This window comes from Hemiscyllium ocellatum, chromosome 24 (genome assembly GCF_020745735.1).
Source record: "Hemiscyllium ocellatum isolate sHemOce1 chromosome 24, sHemOce1.pat.X.cur, whole genome shotgun sequence".
NCBI classification, from domain to species: Eukaryota; Metazoa; Chordata; class Chondrichthyes; order Orectolobiformes; family Hemiscylliidae; genus Hemiscyllium; species Hemiscyllium ocellatum.
The window spans coordinates 8,370,514-8,392,542 of NC_083424.1; the positions used below are offsets into that span (position 1 = coordinate 8,370,514).

Consider the following 22,029-nt stretch of genomic DNA (forward strand, 5'->3'; position numbering starts at 1 on the left):
TTAAGGGATGAGGGGGTGTGAAAGATGTTGTAGTATTTGGGGTTCACTAGAACCAGAAATGCAATGCTAGGTAGACAGAAGATAAATCTGAACAGGGAATAAATTATTTCAGCTCCACAGTCGATCTTAGGCTGCTGACTTAGCTCGCACTTCTGGGTTATCTGATCTTCTATCTTAAAGGGGCAACACGCATCCAATTGTATACGAAACAGATGAGCACCTCTTTCCATTCTGTCAAAAAAAACTCCTGACTATATTAAAGAATAATAACATGAACGGGACGTTCTGGGACTGGTGTTGGGTAATGAAGCAGGTTTAATAAATGACCTCTGTAAAAGATCTCCTCAGAAGTAGTGATCGTAACATGGTAGCATTTAATATTCAGTTTGAGTGTGAAAAATAACAGTGTTTAATTTAAATAAAGAGAATTACATTGAAATGAGGATAGAGTTAGCTAAAGTGGACATGATAGATAGGCAGGAAAGACAGGAAGCAAGCAATGGGAGACATTCAGGGAGGTCAGACATGACTCTCAGCAAAATTCTACCCCAGTGAGGAGGAAAGACTGTTCAGAGAAGGATTAACTAACCATGATTGACCAAGGAAGTTAAGGACAGTATTAAGTTGAAAGAAAAACCAAATAAGGAGGCAGAAGTCAGTGGTAGCCCTAAAAATTGGCATAATTTCAGAATACAGTAAACAAAAAGCATTCATAGCAGAAGCGGTAATGCAACGGCTAGAACAAACAGCCCTACCAATCATCAAACCAAAAATCTGGGTTCGCTACATAGATGACACCTTTGTCATCACAAAACGAAACAAGACAGAAGAGACATTTAACATCAACAAACCCTCACAGGCATAAAGTTCACCAAGGAGGAAGAAACTGACAACAAACTCGCATTTCTGGATGTCACAGTAGAAAGAAAGGACAAGGGAGAATTACAAACCTGCGTATACAGAAAACCGACAAACACTGACCAAATACTCAACTACACCAGCAACCATCCCAACACACACAAACGAAGCTGTATCAGAACACTAGTCCAACGTGCCACCACACACTGCAGCACAGACGAACCGAAAAACAGAGGAGAACCACCTATACGATGTATTCAAGAAGAATGGATACTCAAAAAACACAGTGCACAGATTCCTCAAGAACAAACCACAGCAAGCAGACAAAACACAGCCAGAAACTCTAACCACCTTAGCATATATCAAAGAAGTTTCAGAAATGACTACCAGACTACTGAGACCCCTCTGAATCCTAGTAGCACATAAACCCACCAACACACTCAAACAAAAACTAACAAACTTAAAATACCCAGCACAACCCATGGACAAAACCAACGTCATCTATAAAATTCCATGCAAGGACTGCCACAAACACTACGTAGGACAAATAGGAAGAAAGTTAGCCACCAGGATACATGAACACCAGCTAGCCACAAAAAGCCAAGACCCCCTCTCCCTCATAGCCTACACACGGATTAAAAAAACCACCATTTCGACTGGGACAACACATCTATCCTGGGACAGGCTAAGCAAAGACATGCCAGAGAATTCCTAGAGGCCTGGCACTCCAACCACAATGCCATAAACAAGCACAAAGATCTAGATACCATCTATCAACCCCTCAGAAAACTAACAGGAAATGACATCACCACAAACCCCTGGAACCCCTTCCAGGGCAAAGATATAAATAGAAAGCAGGAGACAACAGCTTCGCTTCACTTGGAGGTCGCCACTGATGATGTTACCTAGCCAGGTAATGAAACGTCTGGATATCAAACCTACAGCTCAGCGAGCAAACCTACACCCCAGTAAACAAAAGCTCAAAAGTACAACAGTAAAAGTGAACCTGAGGACAAACTAGTGAGGAATATAAAAACTGGCAATAAGATTTTTTAATAGGGCAAAGAAAATGAAGAAAGGAGTAAAATGAACATCAGCCACTTAGAACATGAATCTGAGGAGATATTATGGGGAACAAGGAAATGGCCGTAAAGTTAAGTATTGTATGACAAGGTAACAAAAGGAAAAGGTTGTATAATATATTGGCATGGCTAGAGAATTGACTAACATTCAGGAAACCACGAGTGCGGTAAGGTTGGTAACCTGTAACCAGTTGGGTTTCACAGGGATCAGTGCTGGGCCTGTTGCTGTTTACAATATATATTAATGTCTTGGAGGAAGGAAACAAATGTAGTATAGCCAAATTTGCAGATGACACAAAAGTAGTTAGAAAGGCAAGTTGCAGGAGGGATACCTGGAATACTGTGTACACTTTTGATCTCCTTCCTTAAGAAAGGATGGGCCAACATTGGAGGGGTAGCAGAGAAGGTTCACTTGGTTGAATCTGGAATTGAGGGGGTTGGCTTAAAAGGAGAGATTGAGTAATCTGGGACTACACAACGGAATTTAGAAAATGAGAGCGGGGTCTTCTACAAACCACACACAATCATGAATGGGATAGATGGGAAGGTTGTTTCCATTGCCAAGTGAAATTAGAATGTGGAGCAGAGCCTCAAAGTTAGGGAGAGCAGATTTAGGCTGAGTTGAAGAGGGACTACTTCACCCAAGGAGTTGTGGATCCATGAGAAATCCCTGCCTGGTGAAGCAGTTGAAGCCACTTCATTCGATGTTTTAAAGCAAAAGTAGATTTTTGTATGTAAGGGAATTAAGAGTTATGGTGAGCGGGTGGGTAAGTGGAGCTGAGTCCATGACAAGATCAGCTGTGATCATCATGAATGGTGGAGCAGGCTTGATGGGCCAATGGCCTACACCTACTCCTATTTCTTACATTCTTGTCTGAACACATTACAGACAGATCTTGAAAGATAAAGTTGGCAAATAGTGAATAATGTGGGAAAATGTGAAGTTGTTAATTTCAGAAGGGAGAAATTATTTAAATGAAAGTGCAGAAAGCCGCAACACGGAATTGCGGGTATTTGCACATTTAACAGAAAGCTAGTACATTGGTGCAGCAATTAATCACGGAGACTAATGGAATGTTTACCCTTCTTTATAGAGTTTATAGAGATGTATAGCACAAAACAGACCTCTCAGTCCAACTTGTCCATGCCGACCAGATATCCCAACCCAATCTAGTCCCACCTGCCAGTACCCAGCCCATATCCCTCCAATCCCTTCATATTCATATACCCATCCAGATGCCTTTTAAATGTTGCAATTGTACCAACCTCCACCATGTCCTCTGGCAGCTCATTCCATACACATACCACCCACTGCGTGAAAAGGTTGCCCCTAAGGTCTCTTTTATATCTTTCCCCTCTCACCCCAAACTCCAAGGTCTTTTTTTTTTGCTCAAAACGTCGATTTTCCTGTTCTTCGGATGCTGCCTGACCCACTGTGCTTTTCCAACACTACTCTGCTCTAGAGGAGGACTTCGAGGGCAAGTTTCAAAGAGTTCAGAATACCTTTCCACAAAAGAAAAGGGTGAGGTAGCTAAATGATGAATCCCTGAGATTTCAAGAAGCGGGCAGAGGAAGCTTACATCAGGTACCAGGAATTCAGTACTGCAGTAAGCTGAGGGAGTATATAATGGCAAAGTCAAAAAGGAAATTGGGCAAGAATAGAGGAAGAATGAAAGAATATAGCAAAATACAAATAAGGAGAACAAAAATTAAGTCAAAAAATATGACACTAATTTCCATCACAGGAATGTAATTGTTGATCTGGTTCAGATAACCAGGAAGAGAAGAATAGAAAAAGAATGTGGATCTGTGCACACTTCAAGTTTCTTTATCGGGATGCATCCTACAAATCTAACCTCCGAAAACAATCAACACTGTGTGCCAACATCGTTGTTGATTTTGTGAAAATGAACAGGGTTTGCAGAAAAAGTTGAGGTTCAAATATTGAAGGCTTTGAGGATTTAAGAAAATAGTTATCATGGATCAGGATTCTAACCATTTGCAATTCTTGATTGGACATTTTATCTTTTTTGAAGAAATTTAAAATCTAATGCCCTAAATCCATTCTGTTTGCACAACATAAAATGGGTGTAAAGACATACTGGGACAAAGATGAGAACAGCGTGAAAGTTAATATTATGTCGGGAGCCTATTTGACACTAACTGTATCTCTACTATGGGATCTCTCTCTTCGAATCTCAGAAATGTGACACATATCTGGCCTGGGGCCGAAGTGCTGGAAGCAAAAGTGAATCAACATTACTTCATACTCCTAAAAGCAAATATTTGAGGTCACTGATTGTTAGGCAGTGAGCATTTATATGCATAAATTAGACAAAAGCCTTGTGTTAGGAACAATGGAGTCACTGTATGAACGAAGTGGACATAAAGTTGGAACAAGCAGCTTTCCTTGCAACTTCTATAAAACAGTACTTGTTTTCAGTTTATTTTGTCATTTTCTACAATCTACTTGGGACCCCTGCAAATTATTCTCAAACTGAGGGTTCATCTGTTGACCTCTTCCCAGATCACTGTCAATGCTGTATCCTTTCCAGCTGAGAGGAGTCGCATCAGTAGCTTTTTGTCTCAGAATTTTGGAGTTAAACTGATCCTGAGATGAAACGAAGCTAACCAGCTGAGTAGCTGTAATGCCAAAGCATTGGATTCTTGACCAAGCTATTGACAGTCGAATCCAATTCTCCAGTAGTATTAGAATATGTTTGCTGTTGATCAGACTTCTGAGTTTGAGGAAAGGAAGTCCCTCACCTGATTTTAGATCCCAGATAACAAACATTTTTAATAGTTCCTATGCAGCAATTGATATTCTCAATGTGGTTCCTGTATTAAGAGTCTCAACCATAAAACTATGTGGAACTAATCAGTCTTGTCATTGGGCATTCATGATAAATGGAAAATGTGACAAGTACATTTATATGCAATGGAACTAGTTGGTATTGCACTGAGGTGAGTTTGAGTAATCAGTGTACAAACACGACTTTACAATTATCAGGAAATCGGACAATCTCTATAGAGCAGATAGAGGCCATTCAGCCCATCAAGTCTGCACCGTCTCTTTGAAGAATGTTCCACCCAGATGCAAGAGTTAATAAAAGATCTTACGGCATTAGGAATGGAAGTGGTTGGTTTCTAGGATGTAATCAGGCCTAAAGGACTTCAATTATGAGTACAGAAAGGGAGTAGGGAAATCCCTGGAATTACAGACCAGTCAGTCTTACGTTTGTGGTAAGTAAGGTACCGGAAAGGATTCTGAGAGATAGGATCTTTGACTATTTGGAATAACATAGTTTGATTAAAGATAGTCAGTATAGCTTTGTGAAGGCAGGTTTTGCCCCTCAAACCTTATTGAGTTCTTTGAGGATGTGTTGAGATAAGTTGATGAAGGTTGAGCAGTGGATGTGGAGTATATGGATTTCAGTAAGGCATTTGATAACGTTCCCCTGATAGACTAATTCAGAAAGATAGGAGGTATGGGATACAGGGAAATTTGGCTGTTTGGATACAGAATTGGCTGGCCAAAAAGACAGCGAGTAGTAGTGGATGGAAAATATTCCGCTTGGAGGTCAGTGACCAGTGGTGTCCTTCAGGGATCTATCCTTGAGCCTCTGCTCTTTGAGTTTTTATCAGTGACTTGGATGAAGAAGTGAAGGGTGATTTGGTAATTTTGCCAATGACACAAAGGTCAGTGATGTAGTGGATAGTGTTGAGGGCTGTTGCAGGCTACAACAGGACATTGACAGGAAGCAGAACTGGCAGATGGAGTTCAACCTGGATAAATACGACGTGATTCATTTTGGAAGGTTGAATTTGAATGCTGAATCAGGATTAAAGACCGGATTCTTGGCAGTGTGGAGGAACATCGGGATCTTGGTGTCCACATACATCCCTCAAAGTTGCCACCCAAGTTGATAGGGTTGTTAAGAAGGCCTATAGTGTTTTGGCTTTCATTAACTGGGGATCGAGTTTAGGAGCTGCATCATTATGGTGCAGCTCTCTCAGCCCTGATTTGACCACACTTAGAATATTGTGACCAGTTCTGGTTGACTCGTTATAAGGAAGGATGTTGATGCTTTCGAGAGCATGCAGAGGAGATTTACCAGAATGTTGCCTGGATTGGAGGGCGAGTCTCTTCATAAGTGAGATAGGGCTTTTCACACTGGAGAGAAGAAGGAAGAAAGGTGACTTGATAGAGGTGTACAAGATAATGAGGCATCAGTAGAGCAGATAACCAGAGATGTTCAAGTTCGTTCATTCCTGATGAAGGGCTCCTGCCCGAAACGTCAATATTGCTGCTCCTCGGATGCTGCCAGACCTGTGATTTTCCAGCACCACTCTAATCTTGATTCTAATCTGCAGTCCTCACTTTCGCCTAGATAGCCAGAGACCTTGGCCCAGGGCAGAAATGGCTGTTACGAGGGATCATAATTTTAAGGTGATTGGAGAAAGGTATAAGGGAGATGTCAGAAGTAGGTTTTTTTACGCAGAGAGTGGTGGAATGCACTGCCAGCGATGGTAGTAGAGTCAGACATAAGGGACATTTAAGCGATTGCTGGAAAAGCACATGGACAGCAGTAAATTGAGGGGTGCTCAGGTTAGGTTGATCTTAGATTAGGATAAATGCTTGGCATGGCATCATAGGGCGAAGGGCCTGTACTGTACTGTGCTGGTAAAGTTACAGCAGTTCTGCTGAAACAGATTAAAGGGTGATTCAATACATGTTTTCTTTGGAAGATTTTATAAAATTGATGGATAAAAGAACTATTCCTGTTGTTGAGTATTCTTAAATGAAAAATCAAGCCAAAAAAATAAAGGAGCAGAGAGAAATTTTTTTTCAGTTTAATTCTTATCTGGAATGCTTTGCCTGAAAAGTTGATTCCATAAATAGTTATAAAAGGGAAATAAACTGGTACTTGGAGAACAAGGAACTTAGAAGTAATGCTGCTAAGCAGCTGAGATTTTTATTTCTGGTTTTTCTGGACTACTTTAAATGCAAATTTCAAGCTTTCATTCCCATTGTTACAGGCTTATATGTCTCATGAAGTACATTTTCAATTAGAGTTAAGATTTTCTTAGTGATTGTTTAGTGATGGCTTGATCTGAAGTGTTTCCCAATAACTTTTCATTTGGCCAATGCTGGCTTTGGGACATTCATTGCAACTGTGCCCCAGCCTATTCTTACCTGAATCCTGCACACTAATTTCTCAGCAGAAGTCGAGAATGACCATCAAAACTTTTCTATGCTCTCTGCATTACTGGGACTATTTGTGTTACGCCATTGCTCCAGATGAAATTGATTTTCTCCAATTCCAACTGGAATTAGCAACGTTACCTTGTTATAGTCTTACAACTTCTGCAATAAAAATTTTGAGATGGTTATGTCATACCAGCAGGGGAGATCATTGAATTAGTTCTCCTTCCTCAGCAAATTTAAACAAAAGGGCCAACAGCTGAAGAACTGAACCATTTCTTTAGCAATTGTACATTCAAAGAGAAAGCACTGCTGCAAATTGTACTGATATCCTTGTTTAATGATTATATTCCTGTAGAATTTCATTACTTGAGAACTCGCATGTACTGTTTATACCTTCTCTGCCTTTTTTGTCCAAATGTTCTGACTTTGCCGCTGTTGTAGTAATTGTTTCCAATAATGAAAGGATGGAATGAAGTTTGCAAACCTGACTATTTTCAGGTCTATCATTCAAACATATTTAAACGCAAGGGTTGAAAAATTGGCAATGTTTTAACCTTGGATGTGTAAGGAAAGCTTTTTGTTCCAATTTTCTGTTACTTTTCTTTCACTTGGTAGAAATGTTAGTTCCGATGGAAGTGATGCCCGTAGAAGACTCCGGGAATGCGAGGGTTTGGTAGATGCACTCCTGCACGCACTGCAATCAGCAGTGGGCAAGAAAGACATGGACCGAAAGGTAACATACATTCCTCTTTCTGCATGATTAAAATTGTATGTTCTTTCAGGTCACACGTCCAATCTTTTCATTGTCTTGGGTTGCATTGTCTCAGTGTTGTGCTGATCAGTCAGGGTCAACCTGCCTGGTTTAAAATTTAAATGAAACTTGGCATTTAACTGTCAATTCTCAATGCTTTTTCCACAACCATGCTTGTACAATCAGAGTCCTTTTGCCAACCAGTCTCCTATAAATGTAAATGTTGCTTTGCCTTTATTGTTTATCTGTGTGCAAGACAAAAAGTTTTAACAAAATGTCTTTTTACAGCAATACCGAAATTTAAATATTTGATGCTAACTAATTGTTTGTATACCAGTGAGACAAGATTGTGGTAGAGAACCTTTACTAAATCTCGTTTTCCTCAAAATTTGAAAAGCACAAACCAACAAGTAAGCAATGTAAGCACAAGTAGGATGAGTTACCTCAGTCTCTATAGGTCTGTCTGCACAACGGTTTAGTAGCTGAGGTGAGCTCTGCAGCTGAAGTTTCTAAATCTTTTCTTTAAGCAAGACTATATTTATGATCAAATATTACCATTGTTACAAGATTTGGGAAGTTGCACCGATTCCTTTCCAGTTTGTTTCTCCACTGGTTCAAACAAATTTTAAATTCAACCAACATAGTGATATGGAGAAGTGAGGTCTGCAGGTGCTGGCGATCAGAGTCAAGAGTGCGTTGCTGGAAAAGCACAGCAGGTCGGGTGGCATCCGAGGAGCATGGTGATATGGCCAATCATATGGACTTTAGACCATGTTTGGTTTAGTGCTTAAAAATGACTGAGTTTCTTTTGTCAGCAAAGTGCAACTAGCTTTTGATAAATGAAACTCGATCAAACAAATTTGCAAAGATTACTGAAAAATAACATTTAGACTGTGGAAACTTGGATATAACTTACACAGTAATGTCCCACCTTTAGCATGAGGCAAATATGACAAACAGAAAAATAATGGCTAAACACCCACAGAGCACATGAAATAGTAAATGTGATCAAACGGATTCCACAGATTTCTCAGTAATCACCCCAAATCTCATTTGACGCTGTGGGTTACTAAATTTCATTCAAACCCAATTCTTTCTATTCAGTGGCCTTGTCTTGAAACTACCTCAAACACATCTCTGTCATGAGCCACTTCACTGACTGCTCACATTTTGGTGACCCATTTTCCATTCCTGGAAACTGTTCTTTGTCACATGTACAACTCCAACATTCCGCAAACAGCAAGCTTCACCCAGCTAGTACTGCCCCTCGATGTTTCCTAAGTTCAATCTTGCACAGCTGCACAAAGAATATACTGCCTCTGGACCTTAAATTCCTAGTCCCTGCTGTACTGAACCATTAATTTATTTACTAGCTGCTTTTGAGCCCTTCACAACTCCTAAGATTTCTCTGAGCACCAACTATGTCGAACCCAAGTAGTTCAGTTGTCTAATGCTTCTGTATAAGCACAGCTAACAGTAGTCCATGCTAACAGTCTCCTTCACTCTTCCTATCTCTCTTGCTCTTTTGCAAGTCTTCTAGTCTCTCTACCTGTCAGCTTTGAACCTCACAACCTTCCAAACTGTCCTGAGTGATCAATTGAAATCCTTGCCAAATCTCTTCTACGATTATAAAATTGCATGCAACTAATACATTTGAACAGTCAAATGCAGCAACCTTGGAACTGTTTGTGGCCCTAAATGTAACAATAGTCAGTATACTGGCTCCTAGAGCACAAATTAACACAACAAAGGAATTCATTACAATGTAATGTAAATCACAATCACCCATTCAAATGTGAAATATCAATCAAGCTCATAAAAACACAGTGGTTGTGCTTGCCTTTCAAAGTTTTTGTAACTGTTACTAAGAATAACAGGACAATTATTTCACCCTTCTTTGGGTTAATTCCTGCTTATTCATGGAAACAGCTATGTTCCAGACCAAAGTGGAACTGTTGTAATGCTAGCAGCTCTCTGATTGTAGGCTGTTGTGTTTGATTGACTTTGCCATTATTCATACTGAAGGCTTGTTATCTTTAGCGATTACTAAGCAACCAGAGATTTGCAGTCTCCATTAAAATACTTCTAGTTTTCAAATTTCTGTTACTTCAATTTGGGAACAACTTGAATCCCTTATTGAAAATTAAAAGTTGATATCAAAAGAAACTGACCCTATTTGATTGAAGGTAAGCAAAACCGAGTTGGAGAGAAATTTATTGTATGTTATGAAAGACCAAGTGTGAAGCCTTAGAGTGCAATATCCTTTCAACATTGATAAAATTTATAAGTCCTAAATGACCTAAATGTGTTGTGTGAGAAGATAACTGACATCCATGGGATTGTGCCTCCAGTTACATCACTACTTTCAAGACAGCAGGAAAGCTAATTGAGAAAGTGTTATAGATGGTGCAGTGGAACGAATTGAGTGTTACTTTTGCAGCACTGTGGCTGTGCAGGAATAATGAAGTGTCAGTTTGGATTGAAAAGATTCGCTGCTATAGATTCCAACCATGTTGTAGAAAAGCTGATCATAACAATGCAGGAAAATTACAACAAAAAGATTGTATGACTTTCAGTTTTGAGAAAGGCAATTTATAGTCTCAAAATTTGAAATGACAGCTTAGATGGATAGTTAACATAATTTGAATTAACGTAATTGAACTGAAGCATGTATTACATTTTGATATACTCAGTACTTAACATATAAAAAAAAACACTAAGTCCTTGAAAAGAAAATATAGGTGAACAGTGGCACCTATAGCATTAAAGCAACAGAGCATGCAGCTCACCCCCAGCTCATGTTGGCATCGTCATGGAACTTGCATTAGTAGTTCAGTTTTGTTGACAGCTATATAAAAGTACCCACTATTGGAGGCTCAAAATTCTTCCACTTTTTCAGTAGGGAAAAAAACAACAAGCTTACGTAAAATGTTGTTCATTAGATGAAATGAGTAATGCTTGTCAGGAAGTCTGCATGAAGATACTTCAACTTCACTCCAAAAAGGAAAATGTGGAAATGAGATAACAGCCCAAGGTCCAATGCACACTTAGGTAATAAGCATTTTTATTGGAAAGGAAACCTCTTATGTGGCCATGACCAGAAACCATTCCGTTAAACCAATTTTTGACTTCAGTAGAAAGTTCAAATCTTTAGAACGGTTAGTTCATTAACAAGCTCAATGAGTTGTCATTATCACCGGAACTCTGTTCTTGCCCATTTAATGAACAAAACAAACAGAATTAAAGTTACCGAATATTTATTTCACAAAATTATATGACCAAGGTTACCAGATGGTGTGGAATATTTGGTACTGGCCTCAACTTTTGGAACTGGGTTGATTGTTGGAATAACAAGTTTTTTTTGTTTTCACGTTATGAAGGTTCTGTGAGGAAATAGCAATGGCAGTATCAATCCAGTTGAAATGTATTGCTTTAAGTTTCTGATGGAAATTTAATTGTCTTTGTTTAATAGTCAGTTGAGAATTGTGTATGCATTATGAGAAACCTCTCCTATCAAGTGCACAGAGAAGTACCTGGCGCTGATAAATTTAGAGAACCAGTAACTGACCAACAAACTGGAACAGGAAGCACTCAGAAGAAGAAAAAAGATGATTCTGGTTGCTTCGGTGGAAAGAAGGCAAAAGGTAATTCCATGACAGCAAAAATCTAGAATTAACTTGCAGCATGTAATGTGAGAGTATTACCTTCATGTCACTATTCTTGTACAATTAATGAGAGTTGAATTACCATAATATCTGATTGCTATGGATGATAAAATTTGCTTTTTCATTGCAAAGAAAGAATAGTTCACTGTTGTATCTGAATTGAGATCTGAAATATTTCAGCAAGTTTTTTTTTAAAAGATTGTGTTGAAACGTGAAACCTTGAAGTCATCTTAACTAGGCCAGACACCCAACCCCCCTCTCCTGCTTTATCTCATGTCCTCTCATTTTCATTGCCTGCCTTTCTAGTGAATGCATGTAATTGTGTGTAATGGCCAAACAGTGTTTTGAGTAGTGCCACATGGATCATCTAGCAGAGAGTGTTATATTCCATCGTGGTTTTAATAATGATTGGTATTAAATAAGCAGTTTGTCAGTGTTTTGTTCTTGATTTTCATCTTGATCATCAAGCTCTCAAACTGATAAAACACAAGTGGGATTAGAAATAGCTTGATACATTATATGATCTTAATGACCTGACAAAAAGCAAGTCCTTATGGCAATATTAAAAAGAGCACAGTGAGGCAGATAAGGAGAGAAATTGTGTTTTCTGATTTAGTGAATTTTGCTACTTTTCATGTCCGATTTGACTATTCCTTTCTTCTCTATACTTTTCTTGGCTGCTGTTTCTCCATTTAGAGGAATGGTTTAATCAAGGTAAGTCTGCTTTTGGTTTTCTTTTGAAGGAAAGAATGGAGACTTTTGTTTTGACATTTGTAAAATAGAAAGTGTAGAAGTCTATTATGAAGGTTATGATAGGCAGAGTGTTAGAAAATAATATGATCAGACAATTAATGAAGGTTTATAAAAGGGATATCATTTTTGACAAACCTATCGTTTTTTTTTGAGAATGTCACTTGTTGCACAGATAAAGGGTAAGCAATGGATGTGATATATTTGGATTTTGAAAGGCCCTACACTAGAGTTGATAAACAAAATTGGAGCATGTAGTATGGATTGAGAATTAGTGAACATACCAAAGCAGAGACTGGAAATAAATTGGTCATTCTCAGGATAGCAGATTCTTTCTTGTGGGGTTCGACAAGGATAAATTTTTAGGACTTAAGTGTTCACAATTCATTGATTTGAATGTGGCACCAAATGTGACATATCCAAATTTGCTGATAACAGAAAATTGGATGGGAATGTGAGTTAAAGGAGAAAGCAAAGAGGCTTCAAGGTGGCTTCCCCAGGCTATTTCAATGCAGAAAAACCTGGCAGGTGGAATACATTGTGAACAAATATGAAATAGCAACAATTGTTTGGTAGGAAAGCAGAAAGAAACAGTAATACTGAAATGGTGGGAGGCAGGGAAGAACTGATAACCGAAGGGACTTGCTTATGTGTCACTAAAGTTTAGATTTCACATCCTCCAAGGAATTAGGGAGGCAAATGGTATATTGCCCTCTATTGTGAATAGAACTAAAGGTTCCTTGTTATACTTCTGTGGAGTCTTAGTGAGATTTCACTTGGAGTATGGAGTACTTCTGGTCTCCTTGTTTAAGAAAGGATGTACTTTCCAGAGAGGCAATGTAACCAGGGTTCACCAAACTTATCCCAGAATAAAGAGAAGGCTGCTTAAGATTGAAATGAGAGGGAATGTTTCATTTGTGAGAGTGGTGAACCTTTGGAAACCTCTATCCAAGAGGGCTCTGGAAGTTCAATTATTGAGCTTGTGAAGACAGAAATTGATAGGTTTCTGGACACTAAGATGCCAAAGTTATGAGGATACTGTGATTAAGTAACTTTTTGAGGTAGATGATCAGCCATTACCTAATTGGTGCGAAGTTTTCAGAGTTCAGTGACTACTACTCCAATGCTTCTGTTAAATCTCCATTTGCTCTTGATTTATTTCCTGTTGATGTGCTATTGGAATACCGTTGAAGTGATTGAAATATATTACGATATGAATTAATATCATACTTTAATGCGGAAAGCATGGGCAATTTTCCTTATCTTGGGAGCCTTCTCTGGATGGAAGCTTACCTAGACAATTAAATTCTTCACCTCCAACAAGGCAGCTCAACCATCAGCCAACTGAGGAAAAGATTTCTGAAGGTGACAATTATAAATCTAGAACCAAGGTCACCGTTTAAGAGGCAACAGTGATCTCTCTCTTCCGATATACCTGAATGACTAAGACAACCTATGTTGGGCACCTTAGAGTACTTGCGATGTACTGCCTATGGTGCCTTTTGCAAGATTCTCTAAATTCAGCGGCGAGAAATGTGGGCCAACAGCAAATGTTCTCTACGATGTCAACTTGCCCAGCATTGACTGGCTAATCGTTCAAATGTGCATCCAAATTAGGAGCAGGAGTGGGCCATTCTGACTGTGGCCTCAACTTCACATTATTTTTTCTCCCAATAACTTTCAACTCGAAGCATGCTCCATTGGCAGTTTGGTTCATATACATGACACCAGACTATCAAATAATGTTTCCTCTAAGTTATGTGGTCATGCAGGCACTGTGGAGTTCCACTTTTCAATTAACATGCCAATGAATGGCTTCCACTTCCAGATGTTGCTGCCATGCACAGACCTTCAAGGTCTGCACAGCGGAAAAAACAACTACAGGGAATGTTGATCTGCTCTGAATAAATCCATGACAGGAGACTCTTGGGAAGACATCAGGAAGACTTTATAAATGTCCTCAAAACGTTGCTAAATAGCTCAAGTATATATGCTGACTAATGGGAGACCTTGGCTTGGGTCGAACCACAATGGTGAAGACTTATTCAGTAAGGCACTCAAACATGGAGATAATTCGGGTTCTGGAAAGAGGTGAATTTGAGGCATCACACAAAAGTGCACAAACCTCAAACATACTCATCTACTCGATTCAAACACCACCTGCTTCATGTCTGGCCTTATCCATTGCAGAGCTCATTGAGGCATAGGGACTGTACAGCAAAAAAGATTAAGTTATGTTAGTTACATAATTCCCTAGTTAGACTCAATTTAGAGTACTAGGTATAACATCTCAAAATATGGAAGGGAGTACATTGGAGCTGTTGGATCAAATGTCAATCAAGTTGACTGCTTTGTCTTGAATAGTGCCTAATTTCTTGAGTTGGAGCTTCCCGCATCCAGGCAAGTATTCCATTCCACTTCTCTTTCGAACTTTGTCAATGGTAGAAACCAAAAAAAATGCTGGAAAATCTCAGCAGGTTTGGCAACATCTGTAAGGAGAGAAAAGAGCTGACAGTTTGAGTCAAAGGGTCAGTTAGACTCAAAACGTCAATTCTTTTCTCTCCTTACAGATGCTGTCAGATCTGCTGAGATCTTTCAGCATTTTCTCTTTTGGTTTCAGATTCCAGCATCCGGGTAATTTGCTTTTGTCAATGGTAGAATGTCTTTTAGTGAGTTAGGAGGGATTATTTGTGGCAGTACTTCATTTCACCACCTCTTGCAATCCCAGTGCTTTTTGAGATCAAGTTGAATGAGCATTTCAAGATTAAGTTTGATTGTTGGGTAAATTTATTGAGGAGCAATGGTAAGTAAATTGCATTGAAATAGAAATAAATCATGTTCTAATTGAACAGCAGAACTGGCTCAAGGCCTACTCTCAAAACATCGAGTTTTAACATGAAATAGTGAATGTAATGTAATCCTTTGCACAGGATTTATTGAACTTTTTAGTATTGATTAGACCTGGTGTTTTGAATTGAAAATATATTAATTACTCTTATGAATGGTCTCTAAAATGACATCAGTCTGCTAACTGCCTTTCTTTGCTTATCTTTTCCTTGCTCAGGTAAAAGAAATGCAGATGCTGACAAAAATTTTGATACTTTGGACTTGCCAAAGCGTACAGAACCAGTGCAAGGTAAATTGTATGTATGCTGAAATATCTGACATTGTTGTGCCTGCTAGAAATCCATTTCAATTGTTTCTCATTCTTTTCCCCCTATTTTGTACAGCAGATAAAGGTTTCTAAGCCATTCTGAAAATGGAGTTCAGCAATATGTGTGTTCTGAACTTCATTAGGAAAGAAATTTTGACTTTCGTATGTAATCTGAAGTATTTCTTTGAACTACATTGCTGAAATAGTTTGAATATAGAAGGTAAAGCATTGCACACTTGAATCTTTTTGTACACAGTTCTACAATGCTGTTAGTTTTTGTATTAACGAGAAGACAATTTAGCATTTCCAGCTACTTTTATTTAGAAGAACATCAATTGAATTTGCAAATAACAAAGCGACATTTGAATGTGATAGTGTGCATATGTTTCCTTTAAGCCAGATCATTAAACTGATCAAATTGTAATTAACAAAACCAGAACCCTCTTCGATGCCAAAAATCTTATAGTAGACTATGAAGAGAAAAGGAATGCTTATGACTGAAACTGAGGACTCCTCATGCAGAAAGCCTGGAGAAGGAAGGATGAATTTAAAATAAAATTATGAAATCAGAAGGAGGGTATGAAAACACATTGGCAAGCAAAACCACTAAAAATACAAAGGTGATTTTATCAATACTTGGAGCATGCAGACAAGTAACAAAGGTGTAAATCATCTTGTGTAAGTCATCTTTAGAACCAAAAATATAGGCTATTTGTGGAAGCAGAGGTTATTTGTATTTCTTAACAAATATATCTTGCATCTGTTTTCATGTAGAAAGGGTGCCATAGACGACACAGTCAAGAAGGTTTGTGAAACCTCAGATTAAGCGAGATAGTGAGACAATATTTTTAAAAAATGACATTTCCAAAGCGCTTCATCTTGGATTCATCATAAAGAATTACATATGAGAACAACTATTTATTCCACAGGAGGGTAGCATGCTGATCAGTTGGAAAGTTGACTCTGATTGGCCAAGGCATTACATGGAAAAAGTGATGGGAAGTGTAGGTTCCCCAGGTTTCTGGTAATTAGCTTCATCCAAAGCTTGAATGTCTTCTTTTATTTGTGGAGAATGGATCCCTGTTTTGAATGTATGTTACTTCTTGCAAGCATTACTCAGCATTTTTGCCCAATAATTTTAACTTGTCTTTTAGTGTAACTTTATACATTTGGGATTATTCAGTCGGTGTTGACCAATTGCCAAAATCACATCATACAATAAATATCAGGTTTGTAGGCCAGGTGACTGATGGAATCAAACAACATGTACCTTCAGTGATCTATATAGAGCAGAGCATGGACTGTATTCCACAAGCCTGTGCTTGCAACATACAAACTGAAGAGTTCACTTTCTGTAGTGGATTTGTTTTCTTTGGTCTCAAGAAAATTGATTTTTAAATAGTAATATGTTTTTTGAGTTCTCCTTTTCGAAAAGTAACTTGCTAAACAGTAATCTAATAACTGGTTCTTTCGACTCTGGAACAGTCCCTACAATTTGGAGGGTAGCTGATGTCACTCCAATATTCAAAAAGGAAGGTAAGCCAAACATTGGTAGTGGGGAAAATTTTCAAATTTATTGTCAGGGGCTTTATCGTGGAGCATTTAGAAAGCATGGATGGGATAAGACTGCCAACGTGGATTTGTGAATGGGAAATCATGCTTGACAAATCTTTTGGAATTCTATGAAGATGTAACAAGTAGAGTTGACAAAAGGGAATCATTCGATATGGTATATTTGGACTTTCAGAAAACATTTGACAAAGTGATTATTGTGCAAGATTAAAGAGCATGAGATTGGGGGAGTGTATTGAGATGGATAGAAAGCTGGTTGGCAGAGAGGAAACAAAGAATAGGAATTAATGGGTCCTTTTCAAATTGGCAGGCAGTAACTAGTTTGGTGTCACAGAAATTGGTGCTGAGACCCCAGCTATTCACAATATATATTGATGATTTGGATGAGAGCACAAAAGGTAACATCTCAAAGTTTGCAGATGATACTAATTTGAGTGGGACGGTGAACTATGAGGATGCAGAGATCCTTCAGCATAACCTGGACAGGTTGGGTGAGTGGGGAAATCGATGCAGTATATTTTAGATAAATATGAGGTTATTCACTATGGAAGTAAAAACAAGATGATGTATTACTACCTGAATGGCTGTAAATTGGAAGCGGGAAGTATGCAGGAGAACCTGGGTGTGCTTGTGCACCAATTGCTGAAGATAAGCATGCAGGTGCAGCAATTGGTTCCAGAGATGGCAGGATTGACGTGTGAGGAGAGGTTGACTAGGTCAGGATTGGTTTAGTTGGAGTTCAGATGAATGAGGTGAGATTTCATGGAGCCTTAAATTCTAACAAGAGTAGACCAGGTAGATGCAGAGAGGATGTTCCCATGGTGGGTTGTCCAGAACCAGGGGTCACAGTCTGAGGATTTGGAGTGAACCATTTAGGATGGAAAGAGTGGCAGGCCAGTGGTATTCATTACCACAGGAAGTAGTTGATGCCAAAACATTGAATGTATTCAAGAGGGCGGCTAGATATTGCACTTGGGACAAATGAGATCAAATGTTATGGGGCAAAAGCAGGATTAGGCTAGTGAGTTGGATGATCAGCCATGATCATGATGAATGGCGAAGCAGGTTCAAAGGGCTGAATGACGACTCCTGCTCCTGTCTTCTATGCTTATGGCAGTATTGTGTTCTGAATGATTGATTTTGTCTAATATAACAATTTAAGCAAGCTTAAAGCACTTATTGTAACCTAAAAGAGCAAGTTACCAGTGAAGATCATTTTGGCGTCCATTCGTCAATTGTCAACAAAAGCCAGCATTTCGCAGAAACTGTCAAAATAGGATTTTACAGATTTAATTGCAGGTGTGAAAGGCCCGTTGAATCAGTATTTGATATGCAGGGATATTAAATAATCAGAAATAAAAGAATAGGATGTAAAACTTGTAGTTAGCATGCTTTCAGCCACAGCGTCATTATATAAAGAATGTCAGAAGTTCATTGGACTGATGCCAGGGATAAATGGCATAATAATCAAGATAGATTTCAAAAGCGAGACCTTTTACTAACATGAGACATCATGGCTAAGGGGATATCTAATAAAGTTGTGACAATTGATCGTGTTTAGTCAACATTCCCACAGTATATAAGTCGCATAAGCTAGAATTGGCACAAATGGAATTATGGGAGGTGGTAACGCTTGAGTTAAAAGAATTCACACACTGGTTTAACATGGCAAACTTCATTAACTAATGTAAAACAGTGATAATGACAGGAGACAAAATTCATATTTAAAGTTTGTTGGGTGCAGTTGAGGCTGGTTTGGACTATGAGCTGAAAAAAAATGAGCAAAATTGAGGGAAAGGCAGAAGAATGTTATGAAAGGATATGCAGACATGACTTCTGCACTGTAATGTTGAGATTCTGGGGGACTGTCTGATAATGGGAACAGACCAGATGGCTTAATTTAAGTAGAAAGCAGTAGATTATGTGGAAATGGTGTTTTTGTGCTGTATTTTCTACCACCCAAAGCTGGTGATAGCTGTTGTAAATTTAGTTTGTACAGTTCTTTCATCATAATTAAGCTGTGTGGAGTTGATTGAGGATTAACTCTGCAGTGAAGTAAGATGTCCTAAATAAATACATATTGATATTAAGAAACAAAAACAGAAGTTGCTGGAAAAACTTAGCTGGTCTGGCAGCATCTGTGAAGAGAAATTAGAGGAAACGTTTCTGGTCCAGTGACCCTTCTGCAGAACTGATTGTAGCTTGGAAAATGCAGATGGGTGGGGTAAGGGGGTAAGGATAAAAGATAGATTAGGATAAAAGCCCAAGGTATTCCTGATGAAGGACTTTTGTCCAAAACGTCGATTTTTACTGCTCCTCAAGGCTGCCTGAACCGCTGTGCTCTTCCAGCACTACTAATCCAGAGGAGTGGATAATGATCTGGCTGGGAGAATAAATAGCTGTTAACAGAGAGTGTTAGTGGTGAACAATAGGTAGTGTGTAATGGCAGGCTGTGATAGCAAAGCCTGGTGTGTGGGGTTAGGGGCTAGGACAAAGGAGAATTCAAGCCCTAAAATTATTGAACGCAATATTAAGTCTAGAAAGCTGCAGAGTCCCCAAACAGAAAATGAGGTGCTGTCCTTCCAGTTTGTGCTGAGCTTTGCTGGACCACTGCAGCAAGCCTCAGAAATTTTGTTTTTGTTTCTGATTTACAGCATTCACAGTTCTTTCAGTTTTTGATTGGTGTTAAGAAAGATTATCAAAAATTTAAGAAATTATCCTTACTTTGTAATTAAAGATGAATTTGTTTGAAATGCCATCGGGCAGCATGGGGCTCATTGGTTTGCACTGCTGCCTCTCAGCCCTGGGGACCCGGGTTTGATTCCAGCCTTAAGCAACTGTCTGTGTGGAGTTTGCACATTCTCCCCGTGTCTGCGTGGGGTTCCTTCGGGTGCTCCGGTTTCCTCCCATCGTCCAAAGAAGTGCAGGTTAGGTGAATTGACCATGCTAAATTGCCCATAATGTTCAAGGGTGTGTCAGTTTGATGCATTAGTCAGGGGGTAAATGCAGAGTAATAGGGATGGGGAATGGGTCTGGGTGGGTTACTCTTCAGAGGATTGATGTTGGCTTGTTGGGCCAAATGGCCTGTTTCCAAAATGTAGGGATTCTAAATGTATAATATATTGTCATAATTGACCCAATAATGCCACAGAAGTTACCTAAATCAACAAGTTCCAGTATTTTAACATCCAGACACTATAGAATTAGTTAATGTAATTACACTTTAAACATGGGAAGAGTGAATTATTCCAAAAAAAAAATTGTCTTGCAAAACCAGATGATATTATCTCTTCTAAATTAAAGTTTAATTTTTTTGTTCAGGCATTTTGTGTGGAATCAAATTATTTAAATAAATTTACCTTTTATTTTATGACTGTTCGGTAAACAAAAATGACGAATGGTGCCTTGGTGTCTGTCTTGTAAATTCAGTTTGTCATTTAACATGATACTTATTTAATATTATTTGAGGACTTGTGTTTTTAAAGTTTTGTGGATTCACTTGGTGTCTTTTCTTTTAAAAGAGGTCATTGAAAATTCTTTGTCGATGTCGAAATTATTTTTAAACAAGGTTTCCTAGAAGTCACATGACCAGTGATAATGCTTGCTTTGCTGCAGTCTGCTGCTGGGCCTTTTTGGAAAAGTGACTGCTTTGAAAAGGTTCCTGTATTTATCTGTTGGGGCGCAGGGAAGCCTGCTTAGAACCAGCTGAGATGGAAGGATGCTTGCTGCTGATCTTCCATTTTCAAAAAGAAAACACTCTGCACTAGTTCAGGATGAAACCTTTTTTCCTTCCGAAAGGATTGCAGGATTGTATTTACTGAACAAGTTGTGTTTGTCAGACTTCAGAGGCAACTGTGTGTGAGTTGACCACAGATGCCAGAACATTAGAGTAACAACAGACTCTGGAACATAATGTCCTCAAAGACAAAAATATACTGTGTAAGATATTGGCTTGGTTTGGGGGGGTGGGGGGAGTGGGATGACTTTGGCCATGCAGAGAAATCTTGCATAGAAGTATATAAGATAAGAACAAGAGCAGGCCATTCAACCCCTCCAGCTTACTGTGCCCTTCATTATGATAATGGATAATCATTGAGCTCAGTACCCTCATCCAACCCTCCCCCTCCTCTTCCCCCTCCTTCCCCCACATTTCCCTATCATTGATTTTTTTTAACATGATCCGTGTACTTTCAATAACTCCTCTAGACTGTCTGCGGTGTTGAATTCTTTGTGACAATCAAAAGCTTTGTTTTTCTGTTCAATCTTCCCCTGTATTTTTCTCGACACCCAAGGAGGTCTAGATTTCAGATATGATCATCTTCTGTTCCTTGCTTACATGCCTTTGTTGCTCGCAGTTCTGCTGACCAGGTTTGCTTTGAGATTGTAGTCTGTGTTCTGCCCCATGCAACTCTGGTTGTTCAAATCTCTGATCATGTCTATAACTTGCGCTTAGTTCCTAATAACTGACTTATGACTTGGTGCTGATGTTGGCCTGGGGTGGACAAAGTTAAAAATCACACAACAGGTTATAGTCCAACAAGTTTATTTGGAAATGCTAGCTTTTGAAGTGCTGCTTCTTCCTCAGGTGGTTGTGGAGAATAAGATCATAAGACACAGAATTTCTTGTCAAATGAGTACAGTGTCATGGAGATGTGATGATGCATTAGACAATTTTAGACCAAGTCTTTCATCTTTAATATGTAAAGATGTTATTTAATATATAAATCCCAGAACTACTTTTAAATTACATTCTCAAGAAAGGTCTAGCCTTCCGAACAATAGGTGCCATCTTAGCTCAGACAATGCTTTAAAGTGTAAGGTCTGTCTGTGTTCCAATGTTGAGTTAGACTGGTTCTATTTCTAAAGTGGAATTTAGAGTTTTACATGGATCATGCAGTTTTTGAGTAATAAAATGTAGTTCTGCAAAAATGAATGCATCCCATAAATTTGTGTGTGTGCGCGCGCACTCGCGTGCATATGTTATGTAT

At 38.8% G+C, this 22,029-nt stretch overlaps 1 protein-coding gene across 13 annotated transcripts in view; it reads left to right on the forward strand.

The window, feature by feature from the left end:
• The window catches only part of arvcfb (ARVCF delta catenin family member b), a 323,925-nt gene that overhangs the window by 255,752 nt on the left and 46,144 nt on the right, over window positions 1-22,029 (forward strand). For all 13 annotated transcript variants that reach the window (XM_060843423.1, XM_060843416.1, XM_060843422.1 and 10 more), the window contains 3 exons: window positions 7,765-7,882; window positions 11,373-11,544; window positions 15,380-15,451. In XM_060843423.1, coding sequence (XP_060699406.1) covers window positions 7,765-7,882; window positions 11,373-11,544; window positions 15,380-15,451 — 362 coding nt within the window. The remainder of the gene's footprint in view (window positions 1-7,764; window positions 7,883-11,372; window positions 11,545-15,379; window positions 15,452-22,029) is intronic.